This window comes from Syzygium oleosum, unplaced genomic scaffold (assembly GCF_021117445.2).
Source record: "Syzygium oleosum isolate NSW1041296 unplaced genomic scaffold, Sole_v2.1 Sole_v2.01, whole genome shotgun sequence".
Taxonomy (NCBI): Eukaryota; Viridiplantae; Streptophyta; class Magnoliopsida; order Myrtales; family Myrtaceae; genus Syzygium; species Syzygium oleosum.
In genome coordinates, this window is record NW_026607485.1 from 9,331,228 (window position 1) to 9,348,075 (window position 16,848).

At 44.7% G+C, this 16,848-nt stretch overlaps 2 protein-coding genes and 1 long non-coding RNA gene across 5 annotated transcripts; 1 reads left to right on the forward strand and 2 right to left on the reverse strand.

Moving 5' to 3' along the window:
- Nucleotides 1-1,227: 1,227 nt before the first annotated feature.
- On the forward strand, nucleotides 1,228-5,922 carry LOC115677667 (serine/threonine receptor-like kinase NFP). The gene is made up of 2 exons (XM_030600850.2): nucleotides 1,228-2,429; nucleotides 4,966-5,922. Exons 1-2 carry the CDS (start codon nucleotides 1,275-1,277, stop codon nucleotides 5,713-5,715), a joined length of 1,905 nt encoding a protein of 634 aa, XP_030456710.1. The 5' UTR covers nucleotides 1,228-1,274; the 3' UTR covers nucleotides 5,716-5,922.
- Nucleotides 5,923-6,388: 466 nt separating this feature from the next.
- LOC115677673 (uncharacterized) lies at nucleotides 6,389-9,555 on the reverse strand. 2 transcript variants are annotated; one of them, XR_008816084.1, is made up of 4 exons: nucleotides 8,571-9,555; nucleotides 7,927-8,059; nucleotides 6,894-7,152; nucleotides 6,389-6,813 (listed from the first exon to the last, which is right to left on the reverse strand). It is a non-coding gene; the product is annotated as an uncharacterized LOC115677673 (long non-coding RNA). The 2 variants fall into 2 exon arrangements; XR_008816076.1 differs by having other exon boundaries at nucleotides 6,894-8,059.
- A 252-nt stretch (nucleotides 9,556-9,807) lies between these two features.
- LOC115677668 (adenosylhomocysteinase-like) lies at nucleotides 9,808-11,317 on the reverse strand. Of its 2 annotated transcripts, XM_056309492.1 has the most exons (3): nucleotides 11,006-11,317; nucleotides 10,607-10,870; nucleotides 9,808-10,506 (listed from the first exon to the last, which is right to left on the reverse strand). In XM_056309492.1, the coding sequence occupies exons 1-3, from the start codon at nucleotides 11,315-11,317 to the stop codon at nucleotides 9,808-9,810; spliced, it is 1,275 nt and encodes a 424-aa protein (XP_056165467.1). The 2 variants fall into 2 exon arrangements, with proteins under 2 accessions (XP_056165467.1, XP_056165464.1); XM_056309489.1 differs by having other exon boundaries at nucleotides 10,607-11,317.
- Between the last annotated feature and the right edge of the window lie 5,531 nt (nucleotides 11,318-16,848).

Sequence of the window (16,848 nt, forward strand, 5' to 3'; positions counted from 1 at the left end):
GCAACTGCGAGAAGCCGGTTGTTAGGTTTACGCTATCTTTTAAGGAAAAAAAAACCATCCGATCTAGTCGATTTAGTTCCCACTCTGGAATCGGGAACTGGCCCGGCGCTCTTGGGAACCACTCAAAACCGGCCGCCTTAGTTTGGTCTGAGTGGTTCTCATTTCGGGTCCCTACATCGTCCCGTTCAGATTTGAGAGACGCAAAAGATGAATAAACAGATCTGGGCAACGGTTTCACAAGAGAAAACCCGTCTCGCTCAAATTTTAACATTTCTATATAAATTTTATGTTACGAGCTCGCTTGGCCAAAGTGTTAAAGCACGACATCTAGGCTCCATCCATGCCTACCCAACGGGCACCTCGATTGAGCTCTAGTCTAACAAGTTCGAATGTTTTCTCAGCACTTAACCCATATACATTATATACATATCAAAGCATAATATGATACACATATCAAAATTTTTTGAAAATAATAATAGAAACTCAATTAGTCCCGTAAACCCATCAAGTTGGGTATTGACTAACTCGATCTCGACTGGACAAGATACTCCAATAATCCAAAGACCCTTCTTCCCTCGAACACAGGCGAAACAGTCCCTAGCAATCGTCGAACGAACCGAGCCTGTCCGGCGCTAGTGACGTTGACTCCATTTTGGCCCCACCCATATAGTCAAAGAGAGAATGCCATTGGATGGAGCCACGTGACTCACCTGCCCACGGAAAAGTCAAAGTCAAAGTCAGTCACCGATGTGGACAGGACAGAGGAATTCCGTGACCACATACATCCCACCGTTCCTAAAGAAAACCTTATCCATTGACCCAACGTTGCTGCCCCCCATCGTCTCCAATTTTGCCGATTCTTGACTAAAAGCATCTTGACAAATCTCAACCCCACCGCTTTCCCACTCTCCTTCTAGACAAACCTTACTCCCAATCACATCGATTCTTACCCGAATGCACCAACTTATATGAATCGGATTTTTTAATTTCACCTCGACCTCAACGAAAACGCCTTACCTCCGCGGGTCTGAACCCAAGAAATTAAAACTCCGAAAAATGTCGAGCTTTGCATAACCGAGTGAACATATGATGCGCACATAATCTTGATATCATTTGAGATATGATCGAGCGCATGATCTAGTAATTTGAAATTAGGTCGCTTGACTTATGATGGATCAAAGAAAACCTTAAAAAAATCAAAGAAGAATTCTCGTGCGTATATAAAACCCCTCCTCACAAACGTGACCGAAAAGCATCCAAAACGAAGAAGGAAAATGAGGACCAAACTCCACCAGTCCTCCGTCCTCCTCCTCCACCTCCTCCTCTCCTTCTTCTTCTTCCTCGTCCTCTTCCTTCGCCGCTCGCACGCCCAGCCCAACACCACCGGCTACGGCTGCCTGGCGAACCGGACCGGCTACCCGTGCCAGGCCTACGCCTTCTACCGGGGCAGCCTCGCCACGAACTACACCGACCTCGCCTCCATCGGCGACCTCTTCGGCGTCAGCCGCCTCATGATCGCCGACCCCAGCAACATCTCGTCCTCCGCCGTGTCCGCGCCCCTCGTCGCCGACCAGCCTCTGCTCGTCCCCCTGACTTGCTCCTGCAACCCCACCAGCAACGGCACCAACATCTCCTACGCCAACATCACCTACACCATCCGCGCCGGCGACACCTTCTACCGCGTCTCCACCGAGCCTTTCGAAAACCTCACCTCGTACCAGTCGGTCGAGGTCGTGAACCCCGCCTTGGTCCCCACGAACCTGACCATCGGGGTCGACGTGGTGTTCCCGATCTTCTGCAAGTGCCCCAACGAGACCCAGTCGGGGGCTGGGGTCAAGTACCTGGTCTCCTACGTGCTTCAGCCCGGCGACAACCTCTCGAGCGTCGCTTCCAGATTCGGGGTCCAAGAACAGAGCATAGCGGGCATCAATGGCCAGGATACCAAAACCACCGAGACCCTCTTCGTGCCCGTCTCTAAGCTCCCGAATCTGACCCAACCCATCGTCACCGCCACCGCCCCCGCCCCCGCGCCATCCGCGAAGAAGGAACGAACAGGGGTCATCGTGGGGCTGGCGATCGGGGTCGGAGTTCTTGGGGCTCTCTTGATCTTGGGGATCTTGCTCTGGGTCCACCGAGAGAGCACGAGCAAGAAGCGGGGGGCGGGCGGCCTGGAGGGAGACGGGGAGAAGCGGAAGGCGTACGGCGAGAAGAGGTCGAGCGAGATGGAGGTGAACCTGATGGCCGACGTGACGGACTGCCTGGACAAGTACAGGGTGTTCGGGATCGACGAGCTGAAGGAGGCGACGGAGGGGTTCAGCTCCAAGTGCCTGATCCAGGGGTCGGTGTACAAGGGGTGCGTGGACGGGGAGGTGTTCGCGATCAAGAAGATGAAGTGGAATGCCTACGAGGAGCTCAAGATTCTGCAGAAGGTAAGCGGGTTTCTTCCGTCGCTGATGCCTCAGTTTAATCTCTTCACAAATTGATTTGATCCTCTGGGTTTGCTCACAGTATTGCCAATTTCTCACATGTTATCTTTGTTTGTGCACTTTGGAATGAGTTATGTTTACGTTAAAATTGCGCTAAATTACATGACATGGTTAATAAAACGGGTGGTTTTGGGGGGGTTTAATGCGTACATAACGAGATTAATTTTCGGGTAATCTACTAAGAAAATGGCGAATATCGGTCTAATTAATGGTTGCGGCTTATATTGACTCATTTAATGAAACATGGTAGACCCGATTTTATCTTCTTCTTTTTTTGCCGAGATTAGTGATCAGATCACTAGGAAGTAATATTGTTTGTCCGGGTTCTGATTTTACTGTACAATGCAACACAATAGTTCAATTTAAGTACTTTCTGAACATCCTGAATCTTTCCTTTTTTTTGTAAGTTAGACAACAAAAACAGAGTTGATAAATTCTTTTTTATTGTTTTTCCAAAATCTTCAAGGATTTAAGTGGGTATTTTTATTCTGTTCAAATAATCTTAAAAAGCTATGTAAAAAATCTAAATTTTCTCATGGAAGCTATTTTTGTGTTGCATTCTAAAAAATAAATAAAAGAGGAAAGAAATCCAAGAATTGCAGAGGCATTTAAAAACGACAGCCATTGACCTTTCAAACGGCGTAATCCGGAGGCAAAGTCTTCAAGTGGGTGGTGGGCGTGACTTTATCGACACGACACTGTTAACGACTCTCCTTAACGCACCAAATTAGTTAATCAAAATGATGAAATCTTGAAAATCTTGGAGGATATTTGACTATTTTATGGACTCATTTTCTCCTTTTTTTTAAATATATATAAGTAATATTTTCCCGAGTGCTTATGTTTTTCGTTTGGAAAAATGCAATGCTCGTCTAATTGCGAGGGTCGGGTCAAATTATGTTGGCGGGTGGTGTAATTAATTATGCCTTTGGAATCTGATTAAAGTTTAATCTTTTCTTAATTATAATTTTTTTATCATTATGTGCAATAAAGAAGTGACCAGTGTTGTTCTTGGATGGTGATATCACTGGAAAGACCAAGTGGGAAGGACTGCACATGCACTCACATGCGGCTTTGCCTTTGATTTCATTTATTATTCATTAATTTGATTTTGTCCAAAAGGATATGTATTGGAATAATTTTTTTTAAAAAGGGAAAAAAATTTTATACAGCTCGTGCATATAGTGACAGTACAGACAGCGACTCCATTATTAAAACGACCATACTACAAAATTGATTATCAGCGGACTTATTGCTCTTTTTTTTTATTTTTGAAATAAATTAATGCGATTTCTCAATTCTTTACGTTGGTTTAGGTGAGTTGAGGTTTTCCTTAATTAAATATGCTCTTTCGTCTATGTACTTTAATTGAAAAGTCATTTTCATCACTGTACTATGAAATGTCGAAATTCATATTTCATGACTAAATTGCGAAAAAGAAAAAAAGAACGTCGAAGCGCAAGGATTAATATGAATTTCGATGGTGAGTAAAGGACCGAAAGATAATGATATAATTTACAAGATCGGGGGTTTTTCCAATTTTCCTTATTGTCCTTTCTCGAGCTTTTTCAAGTATTTGTCCAAATTTTCATTTTGTGCTGTCTGAATTGAACATGACTCGATGACTTATAATTGTTTACATATTTTGCCTACCCTTTTTTGTTTATACATATTTTGTGCTTTAGCCAAGAAATTTATCTAATAAAATCTTCCTTATGCATGTGGTGGTTGGCTGATTGCTTCGGCACGAATCTACTCAATTTTCCCACTTAATAAAAATCCGATGGCTCTTATTGTCGCGATGCATGTATGATTATGATGATTATATTATACTTTTGTTTTATTGTCTTAAGACTATAGAGCTGTATAATATTCCCAAATAGTTAAGGTAGGCTGTCTGAGGAATAATTGAACTAGAAGACAAATTTTGGTAGGCGCTTTTATTAATGAGTCGAATGGTGCTAAAATAATCTTTACTGAAAGTATTTAAAAAGAAAAGCTTATCTTGTAGTTACTTTAGATAAAATATGAAAGTGATTTTATCTCGAGCTCGAACGCCGGTGACTTGGGCCTGAGCATCGGGGTCCTAGGCCCGAGCTTGGCCACTAGGGACCGGGGCACATTCGCCGGCGGTGTCTCGAGCGCAACCGCTGGGGACATGGGAATGAGTGCCGCTCACGCTCGGCCCCAATTCCCGTGCCTGAGACCCCGACGGTCGATCCGTGACCCCAGTGGCCGGTCCTAGGTCTCCGGACCCGGGCCTAGCCGAGATTGGGACCCCATCTCCTCGACCCAAGCATAGTTCCTTAGTTTGAGCGCCAGGATTGAAAATTATTTAGAGAGGAAATCATAATTTTAAATTTGTGTGTAGGTTTTTCATTGATTATGATAAGATTTCCTATTGACCATTCTTTTTAAGAGATCTAATTGAAACGATGATTCTCACTATAATCGTACCCTCTATTTTGTGTTTTTGAAGGTGAACCATGGCAATCTGGTGAGGCTAGAGGGCTTCTGCATCGACCCGGAGGACGCCAGCTGCTACCTCATCTACGAGTTCGTCCCGAGCGGGTCGCTCCACTCGTGGCTCCACGAGGCCGGCCACCGGGGGCGGCTGAACTGGAAGACCCGGCTGCGCATCGCGATCGACGTGGCCAACGGCCTCCAGTACATCCACGAGCACACCCGCCCGCGGGTCGTCCACAAGGACATCAAGAGCAGCAACATCCTGCTCGACTCCAACATGCGGGCCAAGATCGCCAACTTCGGCCTTGCGAAGTCGGGCTGCAACGCCATCACCATGCACATCGTGGGCACCCAGGGGTACATCGCCCCCGAGTACCTGTCCGACGGGGTCGTGTCCACGAGGATGGACGTGTTCTCCTTCGGGGTCGTCCTGCTCGAGCTGGTCTCGGGGAGGGAGGCAATGGACGAGGAGGGGAGGGTCCTGTGGGCCTCCGCAGCCGGGGCCTTCGGGGGGCGCAGCAGCGAGGAGATCGGGAAGGACGAGAGGCTGAGGGGGTGGATGGACGACGGCCTGGCGGCCGACACGTCGTGCTCGGTGGAGAGCGTCGCGAGCGTGATGAGCGTCGCGGTCTCGTGCTTGAACCGGGACCCGTCGAGGAGGCCGAGCATGGTGGACATAGTGTACGCCCTGTGCAAGAGCGACGACATCTTCGATATCTCCGAGGATGGACTGTCAACCGACGCCCAAGTTGTGGCAAGATGAGGGAGGGAGAGAGAGAGTGAGACTGAGGTCATGGTCGGATCTACTTGCTTATAATTGGAATGTGGATAAATAAAAATTGAGCAAATGAGCTATAATGAATGTTACTATAAGAGGCTATTGTAAAGCAGCACTAGTTTTTCGGGGTGATAATGTGTAATTTGCTGTATTCGGGAAATATTATTAGCATGGCTTGATTTAATTTGGTTCGTGTGGTGCAGTTTAGATACAAACCGATACTTCCTAACTAATTATATTTATACACAACGAATGTTCTTTGTTTGTTGTCAATTTGATTCGATTTAGAACAGATTTTTGGTGGAAATTGCGCCGTTCGTCTCTATAGTCCAAAGAAAAAACATTCATGTGATTTGATAAATAATCACAAGTTGGAAAATCGCCATTCCGAAAAATCCAAACGATTTAACGAAAAATATGTCGGATAGGAACTCGGTAAAATTATACTAACTATAGATCCTCCAAAAGCAGATGATACTACACATGATGCTAATACTAATCAACATAAGATTCGCTTGTAACAAGATGATCCACCTGACAAGCACACTCAGCAAAGACTTTCTTTCCAAAAGGAGACAAATTTAAGTTAAAAAATTCTCCTGAAGAATCCCAGGACTTCATCACATGGTGGAATTTGGGATGTGAAGAGTAGCAGTTGTGAATGAGGAACACTTAAATTGGCATTATCCATGTCAGGAGCTACCTTGCACTTCAGTTCCAAGATACATTCATCTCAGATTGAAAGCAAATTCAGTACCACGGCTCTCGTGTTCATTCTTTCTCGAGGTGATTCTTCTGAGCATGCCTCTCCAACTTTAAGTACGGTGAGCAAAGATTCGATTTTTGCTTGCTTGCTGAGTTGCCGACATAGGAATTGCAAATGTCTTCTACTTCTTCCAGGACCTCTTGCAGGGTCATTCGGTCCACAACTCTAGGATGCAGTAAGGCAATGCCATCTTAGCATGCTTGTGCAGCTTCAATTCATCTCGGAATGATTCGCTGGTAGGTCTTCTCCAGAGCAAGAGCATTCCTTAGCTGTACACGTCTCTGAGACTAGATAGCTCGGCTCCCATGCCTGCCATTCTGATTAAACACAAGTATTATCGCCCTCTGTATGCTCAATATCATAATATCACTAGAAGCAAATTCATGATGAATCGTACCTGGAGCTGATGTCCTGTGGTACCCTCAATACCGAGAGAGCTACATTAATTCGCATGATCTTTACCCAACCTCGACACCAGCCTTGCCAAACCAGAATCACTTACGTGAGCAGTCATTTCATTATCGAGAAGAACATTGCTTGGCTCCAGGTCACAGCGGATCACGCAGTGGAAAAACGGTTTACCCCCATGTTGAAAAGTAATGTAGATTAACGTGGAGACATTTTCACTCTATGCATATGAACATTGGATGTACTGGCTGCGAACATGAACATTGGATAGTAAATATACAGAGAGGAACAAGAAGAGAGTAATCAACCACGCAGAGAAATAAGTAGTATAATCTAGACATTTCTGGTGAAGGCTACTGAGATACACAAGTAAGCAGTGTTACTAGACCTGCAAGTAGGAAATGAAGAAGACAACAATCACTACATGCCTGATACATAAAATGTGAAGTTCTCTGTGCATGTGAGATTACAGTACAACACTACAAAGATTTCCGTGCATGAGGGAACTCACTATAAGGTTCCATGTCTCCATGCAACTACCTACAATCTATAACAGAAGCAAGGAACGAGTCTCCAAGAAGATATTTTTCAAACATTCCAGTCCCCAGTCAATTTTGAGACGTAAAAAAAGAAAACTCTGAACACGCACCAAGGACTACTAAAAAAAACAGAGCACACCCAGAAACACCATTGGTTTTCTTGCTCAACTAAGGTCAACCTAAAAGCAGGAAATGAAGAAGATAACAATCACTAAACACCTAATACAAAATATGAAGAAGTGAATATGCAATAAAAATAAAAATTTGGTTTAAAAGGCTCCAACTTCGTCAATCATCAAGAGAAACCATTATTGATTTGGGCTCCAGGGTCATAGTTGACAACTCTTATAGAAGAGCTCAAAAATTTTGAGCACATATAAGAGCCTCCATCATACTTGGGGTCAAGGAACAACAAAACACGTCAAGCACGCAACCTCCTATGCTGATAGCGGCCTCTGATGCTATAGTCGAGACGGGCACAACCTCTAATGCTCTTGTTTGCACAAGAAATCCTTTCAGAGTGATCCCACACAGTGGATCTCCTCCTTCTATTTGTGGCACTAAGATCCCTCATCGTAGACATTTTGCAATCCTTTCTATCTATGACACTTGAAACCTGCAAATTATTATTAGAATAAGATAAAATAAGCCAGACCAATTTTCCTCTACAATCAAATAAAACAAGCACAATGTAATATGGAAGCTGTAGCCTTCTACAGCCCAAGTGGCAGGATTCTTTGGCATGGAGTGCCCAGATAACGTCATAAATAACTAGAAAAGCACTATGTAGTATGTAAGCTGTAGTCCCGCAACTTTCAGGATAACAAAACCACAATAACTAGTGAGATTATAAACTTACGACAAGCACATCTGTACATGCTGAACTATAACTCTGCAATACTTCTCGAAAACAAGACCTCTCTCCTATGACTCTCCAGAACTTCTTGAAAACACCGTATACAATTGACATTACAAAAGGGTTCTGCTCTCCAAATTGCTGCCCTACGTGATATGGTAGTATTCAGCTACTTAGAGGGCACAAAGGCTCCAAACTGCTCTACATGCGCGAGCAAATAAACACATAAACGTGCACGCATGAAGAATCAAACTCACTCCAGTTAGCGCACCTTGAATAAATTCAAGAACTAGTAAACGCCAAGTACGGACACATTTCCCTGGGCAAGAACTCAAGCATCTACACGACACGATTTCACCCTATGCACGCACCCCCAAACTTGTCGTGCAAAAATTCAAACCCCGCAATTCATCAACATCTTAGAAATGACTCAAACGAGCTCAGAAGGAGAACAACGAACGCATGATGCCCGATTTGAAAGTTTATACATAAGGACGAAATGCTTTTCTCAGCTCTAGTTTCCCTGGAAGACGCAGATAACCTAACACAGCTGAAGAGATCATGAAGCACCCTCGAAAGTTCTTGAAACTCTCAATCCTCCCGTACCCAACATTCAACTTGGAGAACAAAGCAAAATAGCGATTAAAAGCGGTTGCCAAAAACCACCCGAAATTTGTCCGGTCGGCAATCAAATAAGGAAGTTCCCAAAGCAAAGAAGCTAAAGGAGATTATATACATCACTCTCCTCATATAATGCAGAAACCTTATATCTCCGGGTGTTGCCACCAAGAGAAGGGGTTCTCTTACACCACGCCCCTGTTCATGATTTCACGCACCTTTCCTCTGCCAATCGAATATTGCATGGAACACAACTAATGAACACTATGAGCATTTCGATGTCTACACAATCCTACCTACAACTTAGGCACACGAAAGGCAGCACCATCCATCTGACGTGGCAAATTTAAACGTTCAAACAGGTAAAAAATCGAATTATATGGAGTCTTTGAAGACGCTTTGAACTTTTATCTCTGAGCGTGCTTGATGCTCAACTGACGAAAATCGCAAAAAAGAGGAAGAGGGAATCAGAGATCGAACCTTGAAGACGCTGGGAGGGAGACCTGATCCGAATCTCGGGTCAGATTTTTTTGGCGTGTTTCGGAACCGAATGGTCCACAATGTCCGATTTTTCTCTAATTATCCGATCCGGAAGGAGACCTGATCCGAATCTCGGGTCGGGTTTTGTTCGGTCGGGTTCAGGTTCTTTTTATTTAATTAATTAATATTCCACTAATAATAGTCGTCGCCCTTCAGTTTTGAGAATCATTGAGGCCGAGGGGAGTTTATTTTACTTTCATTTTCTATTTATAGCTGGGGAAACCTTCAGTCATAAGAGAAGGACCAAGTCATCCATATTCTCTTATTATACATTATATATATTTTTATTCTACAAGCCTTCTACCAAACTTCATCCACGGCCCACCTTTAAACCCTGAACGGGGACACTTTCAGTCGGCATGCTCCTTGCTAAGTTCGGTGAGCTTAGCGCCGAGCTTGCCGAGGTGAAGAGCCGCCACCTTCTCGTCCAGATGCTTGGGCAAGACGTAGACCTTCTTCTCATACTTGCCGGTGTCCCTTTCCATCCACAGCTCGAGCTGCGCGATCGCGTGGTTCGTGAAGGAGCAGGACGTCGCCAAGTTGGGGTGGCTGGCGGCGCGACCCAAGTTCACGAGGCGTCCCTCCGCCAACACGATGATGCCCGACTCGGTGTCGAGGAAGACCCACCTGTCCGTTTGGGGATTGGTGGTGAAGCTCTTCACGCCCGGGAAGTTCTCCAGGCCCGGCATGTCGATCGCGTTATTGAAGCGACCGACGTTGCAGACGATGGCGTTGTTCTTCATCTTCCTCATGTGGTGGACCGTGATGATGCCCTCACTGGCGCCGGTGGTGACGACAAAGATGTCGGCCTCGGAGACAACATCCTCGAGGGTTAGGACCTGGATACCTTCATGGACAGCTTGGAGAGCGCGGATGGGATTGGTCTCGGTCACAATGACACGAGCACCAGCCTGCTTGAGAGCAGCAGCACGGTCCTTGCCCACGTCTCCATATCCACAGACCACGGCAACTTTTCCAGCGATCTCGACGTCGGTGGCCATCATTAGACCGTCAGGCCCAGAGGGGCGGCAACCGCACAAGTTTTGAAACTGTTTCATGCAAGAGCACTGTTCCAAGAAAGAAATAAATAGAGCTACTCGTGACTCTACTCAATCATATAACTGGAGCGATCAGATTCGTTTTTAGTACCTTGCTTTGGGTGACAGAGTCGTTGACATTAATTGCAGGGAATAAGAGAGTCCCATTGGCCTGCATCCGGTACAACCTCTCGACAGCAGTGGTGGTCGCCTCGGAGACTCCGACGAGTCTATCCATCATCTTGTGATACCTCTTCGGATCGGTCTTCATCCCGTCCCTGATTACGGTCAGCACGATCTGGAACTCGGCGTTGTCCGTGGACGCTGGGTCGGGGAGCCTCCCGGTGTTCTGGTAGGCCTCCTCCGCCTTGACGCCCTCGTGGATAAGGAGGGTGGCGTTGCCCCCGTCGTCGACGATGAGGTCGGGGCCACCGCCGGGTCCCCAGTCGAGGGCCTGCTCGATGCACCACCAGTACTCCTGGGGGGTCTCGCCCTTCCAGGCGAAGACGGCAGCGGAGTCGCGGGCGATGGCGGCCGCCGCGTGGTCCTGGGTGGAGAAGATGTTGCCCGGACACCAGCGGACCTCGGCGCCGAGGGCGGTGAGGGTCTCGATGAGGACGGCGGTCTGGACGGTCATGTGGAGGGAGCCGGTGATTCTCGCGCCCTTGAAGGGCTGCGAGGGGCCGAACACGGAGCGGCAGGACATGAGGGCGGGCATTTGGACCTCCGCGAGCTCGATCTCGAGGCGGCCAAAGTCGGCCTGCGACATGTCCTTGACCTTGTACTCGCGGCCGCTGGCCGTTCTCCCCATTTGAAACGCCATTCTTTTTTCCGTCTTCGGGTGTTTGGACAGAGATCTGAAACACACTCTGGGGGGATAGAGAGCGAGAGAGAGCGAAGGGAGTTAAATACTTGAGCCCCAGTGGTTTTTTTAACCTTTTTAAATCCATTGTTGTTTGTTGATGTGATGTGCAGGAACCTTTTGACGTCAAAAGGTTATCAAAACTCAAACGGTTCCTGCATTTTAACAGCCCATCAACAAACGGTATGAATTTAAAAAGGTTAAAAAAATCACTGGTGAATTTAAAAAAGTTTTTCTTTTGGCTGGGTTCAACGGTATGAGTTGGAGAGGTTTTTTGTGGTTGGCTCGGCTCATGTGGTCTGTTAACTTGGTGGTTTTCTGAGTACCCTGGTTTTTTCAACTTTTTTGAATCCAGCCAAAACACCCTCCAACCCACGTTAAGGAACATCAACGCATCAAGGAGCCCAAAACATATTGGGTTCCTTGATGCGTTACGAACACGTCGTACCTTGTAGTACAGTCCGTATTCATATTAGTAATTTCCTGTTAAAATTGATTAAGTAGACTCAATTGACAAAACGTGAAAATGTTTATGACTTAATTGATAAAATTGAAAAAATTTAAGATTGAATTGGCAAAAATATAATAAATTTATGACTTTTTGGATAATTTTCTCACCGGTCATGCCGGTTCCTCTTGAAGTGAAAGGTGATGGGTGAAAGTGGACCGTCGTTTTCAATCAATAACGGCACCGTTCTACGAGCATTGCTCAATACTTTATTAAGAGAGAAATGGACGGTCAGAATTTGGTGTTGGATGTTGGTGGACATGGTGAAAAAAGGGAGAAGATGGTTGGCGTAGAAGCCGGACGCTGAAACTGGAGCACGCATGATGGACGGTCAGGATTTGGGTTTGGCTTAGAGCACCGATGGTGGGCCGTGTAGAACAAATCGAGCCTAGCTTCGATGATGGGCTAGATTTGTAGGCCCGGCCTACATAAAAGGAATTCGACAGCGTTCTTCCCCTGTGTGTTCGTGTCTGTGCATGGCCGATGACGCAATCGTCCTAATAAAATCCGACTGTTTGGTGAAAGTTTGAGCGCTAAACATCCATTTTGAATTTTGTTTTATGTAAAAATTGGAAGTTAAACGGAGATTTAATAACTTAGCACTAATAGCCTTGTGATATCGGTGCTACTTTTCCAAACCGGTCAAGCAGCAACAGTCACGGGCTTGTCCCGAGACATCTCCAGACTGACAGACCAGAAGTTTCGCCAGAGCAAGGCCCAGCTTCGAGGGAGATCTGGGCCCGTGAATGCACGTGCGGTACGAGAAGCCTCTTCCTATCGCCGCCGAGATTGAATGCCGTCTACTTCACTAATTCTTCAGACATGTCAAGCTAAGGTCGTACATAAGCATCGGTCTCTCCCTTTTTCTCTGTGCAATGGGATAATCATGGCACACGACGGGTACGGCAAGCGAAGGGTCGAGCCCGCCGGCCGCCGATCGAAGGCGTCGGGATTGGTGAAGAAGTCTCTCTCAAGAACCAGATTTAAAGCATTAAGCAAATGCTTCGCAAGAGGAAAAAGAGAAAAGAAAAAGAAAACCATTGCCGTGGATTACAAAAATCGTGCTTTTAGTTTCCTGATGTATATTTTGTTGGTTTCACTTTATTTCTTTATTTAGGTCTCCGTTTATTAGACTTGAGGTGTGCCATCTTTGTTCCATACGCTTTGAATGAGAAAGTCATTTTGATCGCTGTACTATGAAATGTGGGAAAAATGACCAAAAAAAATATAAATCAGTTCATTCTTAAACTTTTCAATTTTGCTAATTTAGTCCCAAATCTTTTGACGATTTACCAATTTAGTCATTCCGGTCAATTTTGACCAAAAATCGCAATGTGAATGCCAACTGTTTTATGTGATATGATCGGCACTGACGTGGACGATATTTGCAATTTTTTAAAAAATTCTTATTTTTTTTCTTTTATTGCCCTTTTCCTTTTCTTTTTTTTATTAATTAGGTCGGCGATTGCTGCCCAGGACCTGGGCACAGGCCACGATGCCCTCGCTATGTCTAGGCGTGGCCACGCTACCCAGATCTAGGGAGGGTGTTGCAACCCTCGCCTAGATCCAGCCTGGCGCACTCACCTGGGGTTGGCGACCTCCCCCAGCCACCGTCAAGGCCGTAGACCGATGAAAGGAAATAAGAAAGAAAAAAGAAAAAGGAAAGAAAAGAAAAGGAAAAAATATTTTAAAAAATTCATAAACATTATTACAAATTATCCACGTTAGCTTTGGCCGTGCCATGTAGGACGGCCGCACTTCATGTTGGCGATTTCCAGCCAAAATTGACTGAAAGGATTACATTGGCAAATCGTCAATAGGTTTAGGACTAAATTGACTAAATTAAAAGGTTTATGATTGAATTGGCAATTGTAGAATAAATTTATGACTTTTTTTAGTAATTTTCCATTGAAATGTGATCACCATTTTTCACTCTTGCTAAATCGATTACATAGACTTGACCGATTAATGATGGCGAAATGCATATTTCATGACTAAATCATTAAAATGAATTTCAATCTTAAGTAAAGGACCGAAAGTAGGCTTTTCCATCCCGTCTCTGTCTTTGATGAATCCTCTATGGTAATTTAATAATTTGCGATATCGGGCATCTTTACGATTTTCCTTACAAGGGGAAAAAATCAATTGTCAGTGCTTGAGCTTTTCTAATTATTTGTGCAAATTTTCATTGTATGCTATCTGAATTGAACATGACTCGATGAGTAATGAGATCATTTACATTAGTTTGCCTACTTATTTAAGTAAATCTAGGTTTACCCAAAAAAGATTTTTTTTATAAAAAAAGCAAGTCGAGATGGATTTTTTGTTTTTGCTAAAAAGCCGAGATGGGTTTTCTTCAACATTCCAGTTATGCCCCACATATCAAGATCAGGTCGAAATCAAACATTAGATCCGGGGAAAACTACACTTGCATTCCTGCATTGATGTGATGTAGCCATGAATTTTGCTTTTTAAATCTTCCTTATGCATGTTGTGATTGGTTGATTGCTTGGGTAGGAACTACTCAGTTTTTCCACCAGTATTTTTCATGTTGTGTCGCGATGCATGATTTTCCACCAGTATTTTTCTTGGGTACGAATTACTTTCATGCATGTTGTGTCGCGATGCACGTATTATTATGAATTTATGATGATTATATTATACTTTTGTTTTATTGTCTAGACTCTAGTGCTGTTTAGTATTAATTAGTTAAAAGTCGGTTGTGTGAGGAATATACGAACTAGAAGACAAATCGCGGAAGGCGCCTATGTTATCGATTAATTAGCCGAATGGTGCGCATTTCCCTCATAAAACTCCGATTATGAAAAATGAATATTATTGAAATGTTTAAAAAATTTATTTTCTAATTGTATTTTATAAATAATATGAAAGTAATTTTCTTATGTTTGTTAGAGGAAAATGATGAAATACATGTTTCGAGAAAAAGTCTTGAGAACAAACTCCCGGTTCTAGGTTTGAGCGCTGGGGACTTGGGCTTGGGCGCTGGGGTCCCGAACCCATACTCATGGACTCGAGCTTAGTCATTGGGGATTGGGGTACGTTCACTGAAGTCCCGTGATCTCGGGCCCGGCCTTGAGGACCTTGGCTCATTCATGGGGGTCTCGGGTATGGCTGCCAGTTCTAAGGCCCGGCTACTCCTTAGTGCCCACGCCTACGTCTCCTAAGGCGGGCCTGGAACCTCGGCAATCAATCTTGGTACCCAATTCCTATGGAAACCCGATGGCTAAGCCCATGACCCCAGTGACCAGTCTCTTTGTGCGCGTTAATATTTAAATATTCCAACACTTCCTTTTACGCATAGGTTGGATTTTGGTCTAAATCTAAAACGTGAAAATATGTAATTATAGATGCATATAGGGGCTTGATTTGAACTCGAGACCTCCCGACTCTCATAACATGTGAGATTTTGTGGGATCATTATCAACTATTCTAAAAACTTAAGTTGTTAGATGAAGACATGATTAATATTTAAATATTCTAACGGTCCACAAGGACATCAAGAGCAGCAACATCAAGATCGCCAACTTCGGCCTCGCGAAGTCGGGTTGCAATGCCATCACCATGCCCATCGTGGGCACCCAGGGCTACATCGCCTTGGAGTACCTATCCGACGGGGCGTGTTCATGAGGATGGACTTGTTCTCCTTTGGGGTCGTCCTGCTCGAGCTGGTCTTGAGGAGGGAGGCGATGGACGAGGAGGGGAGGGTGATGTGGGCCGCCATGGCCGTGGCCTTTGGGGGGCGCAGCAGCGAGGAGATCGGGAAGGCCGAGAGGCTGAGGGGGCGGATGGACGAGGGCCTGGTGGTCGACTCGTCGTGCTTGGTGGAGAGCGTCGCAAGCGTGGTGAGTGTCGCGTTCTCGTGCTTGAACCGGGACCGTCGAGGAGGCCGAGAATGGTGGACATTGTGCACACCTTGTGCAAGAGTGACGACATCTTCGATTTCTCGGAGGATGGATTATCAGCTGATGCTCAAGTTTTGACAAGATGAGCGAGAGAGAGAGAAGGGTCATGGCCGGATCTATTTGCTTATAATTAGAATGTTTTTTTTGGTCGAACTTATAATTAGAATGTGGATAAATAAAATTTGAGTACATGAGCTATAAAGAATGCTACAATATACCACCCGCCTGAGTGGCGCTGCTGGAACGCGCACTCTTCCTCTCGCAAAAGGTTGAGTGTTCGAATCCCGAGCGCCGCAGGGTGACTTAACCGGTGGCACGTGTGTGGTGGCTAGCACGTGTTGCCCCCAGGGTTTACTCCCCGGCTGCCGGCCGTGCTGGGGTTCCCTGGGTTACCAAAAAAAAAAAAAAAAAAGAATGCTACAATATAGTTTCTTTTTTGTGGGCGGTGGTTGATAATATGTATATGCGGAAATAAGGAAATTTTATTAGAATGGTTTGATTTAATTTGGTTTGTGATGGAGTTCAAATACAAACAAATACTTTTTTGTCTTGAAAAATTATATCCAAACTGGAAGCAAATCGATAATTGCAACTCTAGTCGAACGAACCCTTTATTTATTATCAATTTGGCTCGATTTAGAACAGATTTTTTTATGTATTTGCTAATTGCTGCATTCAGGAAATACATTAGCATGGCTTGATTTAATTTGGTTCGTGATGCAAGTTTAGATACAAACCAATACTTCCTATCTAATTATATTTATACACAACGAATGTTCTTTGTTCGTTGTCAATTTGATTTGATTTGGAACAGATTTTTGGCGGAAATTGTGCCTTTCGTTTCCATCGTCCAAAGAAAAGACATTTATGAGATTTGATAAATAATCATAAGTTGGAAAAATCACGCTAGACCGAACGATTTAAAGAAAAATATGTCCGAATATGAACTTGGTAAAATTAAACTAACTATATATCCTCCAAAAGCAGAATTAAATTGATAATCTATATATTTTATGTCAAGAAGCACCATTCCGAGCTTGTCATATATTTTGGCCTCCAGC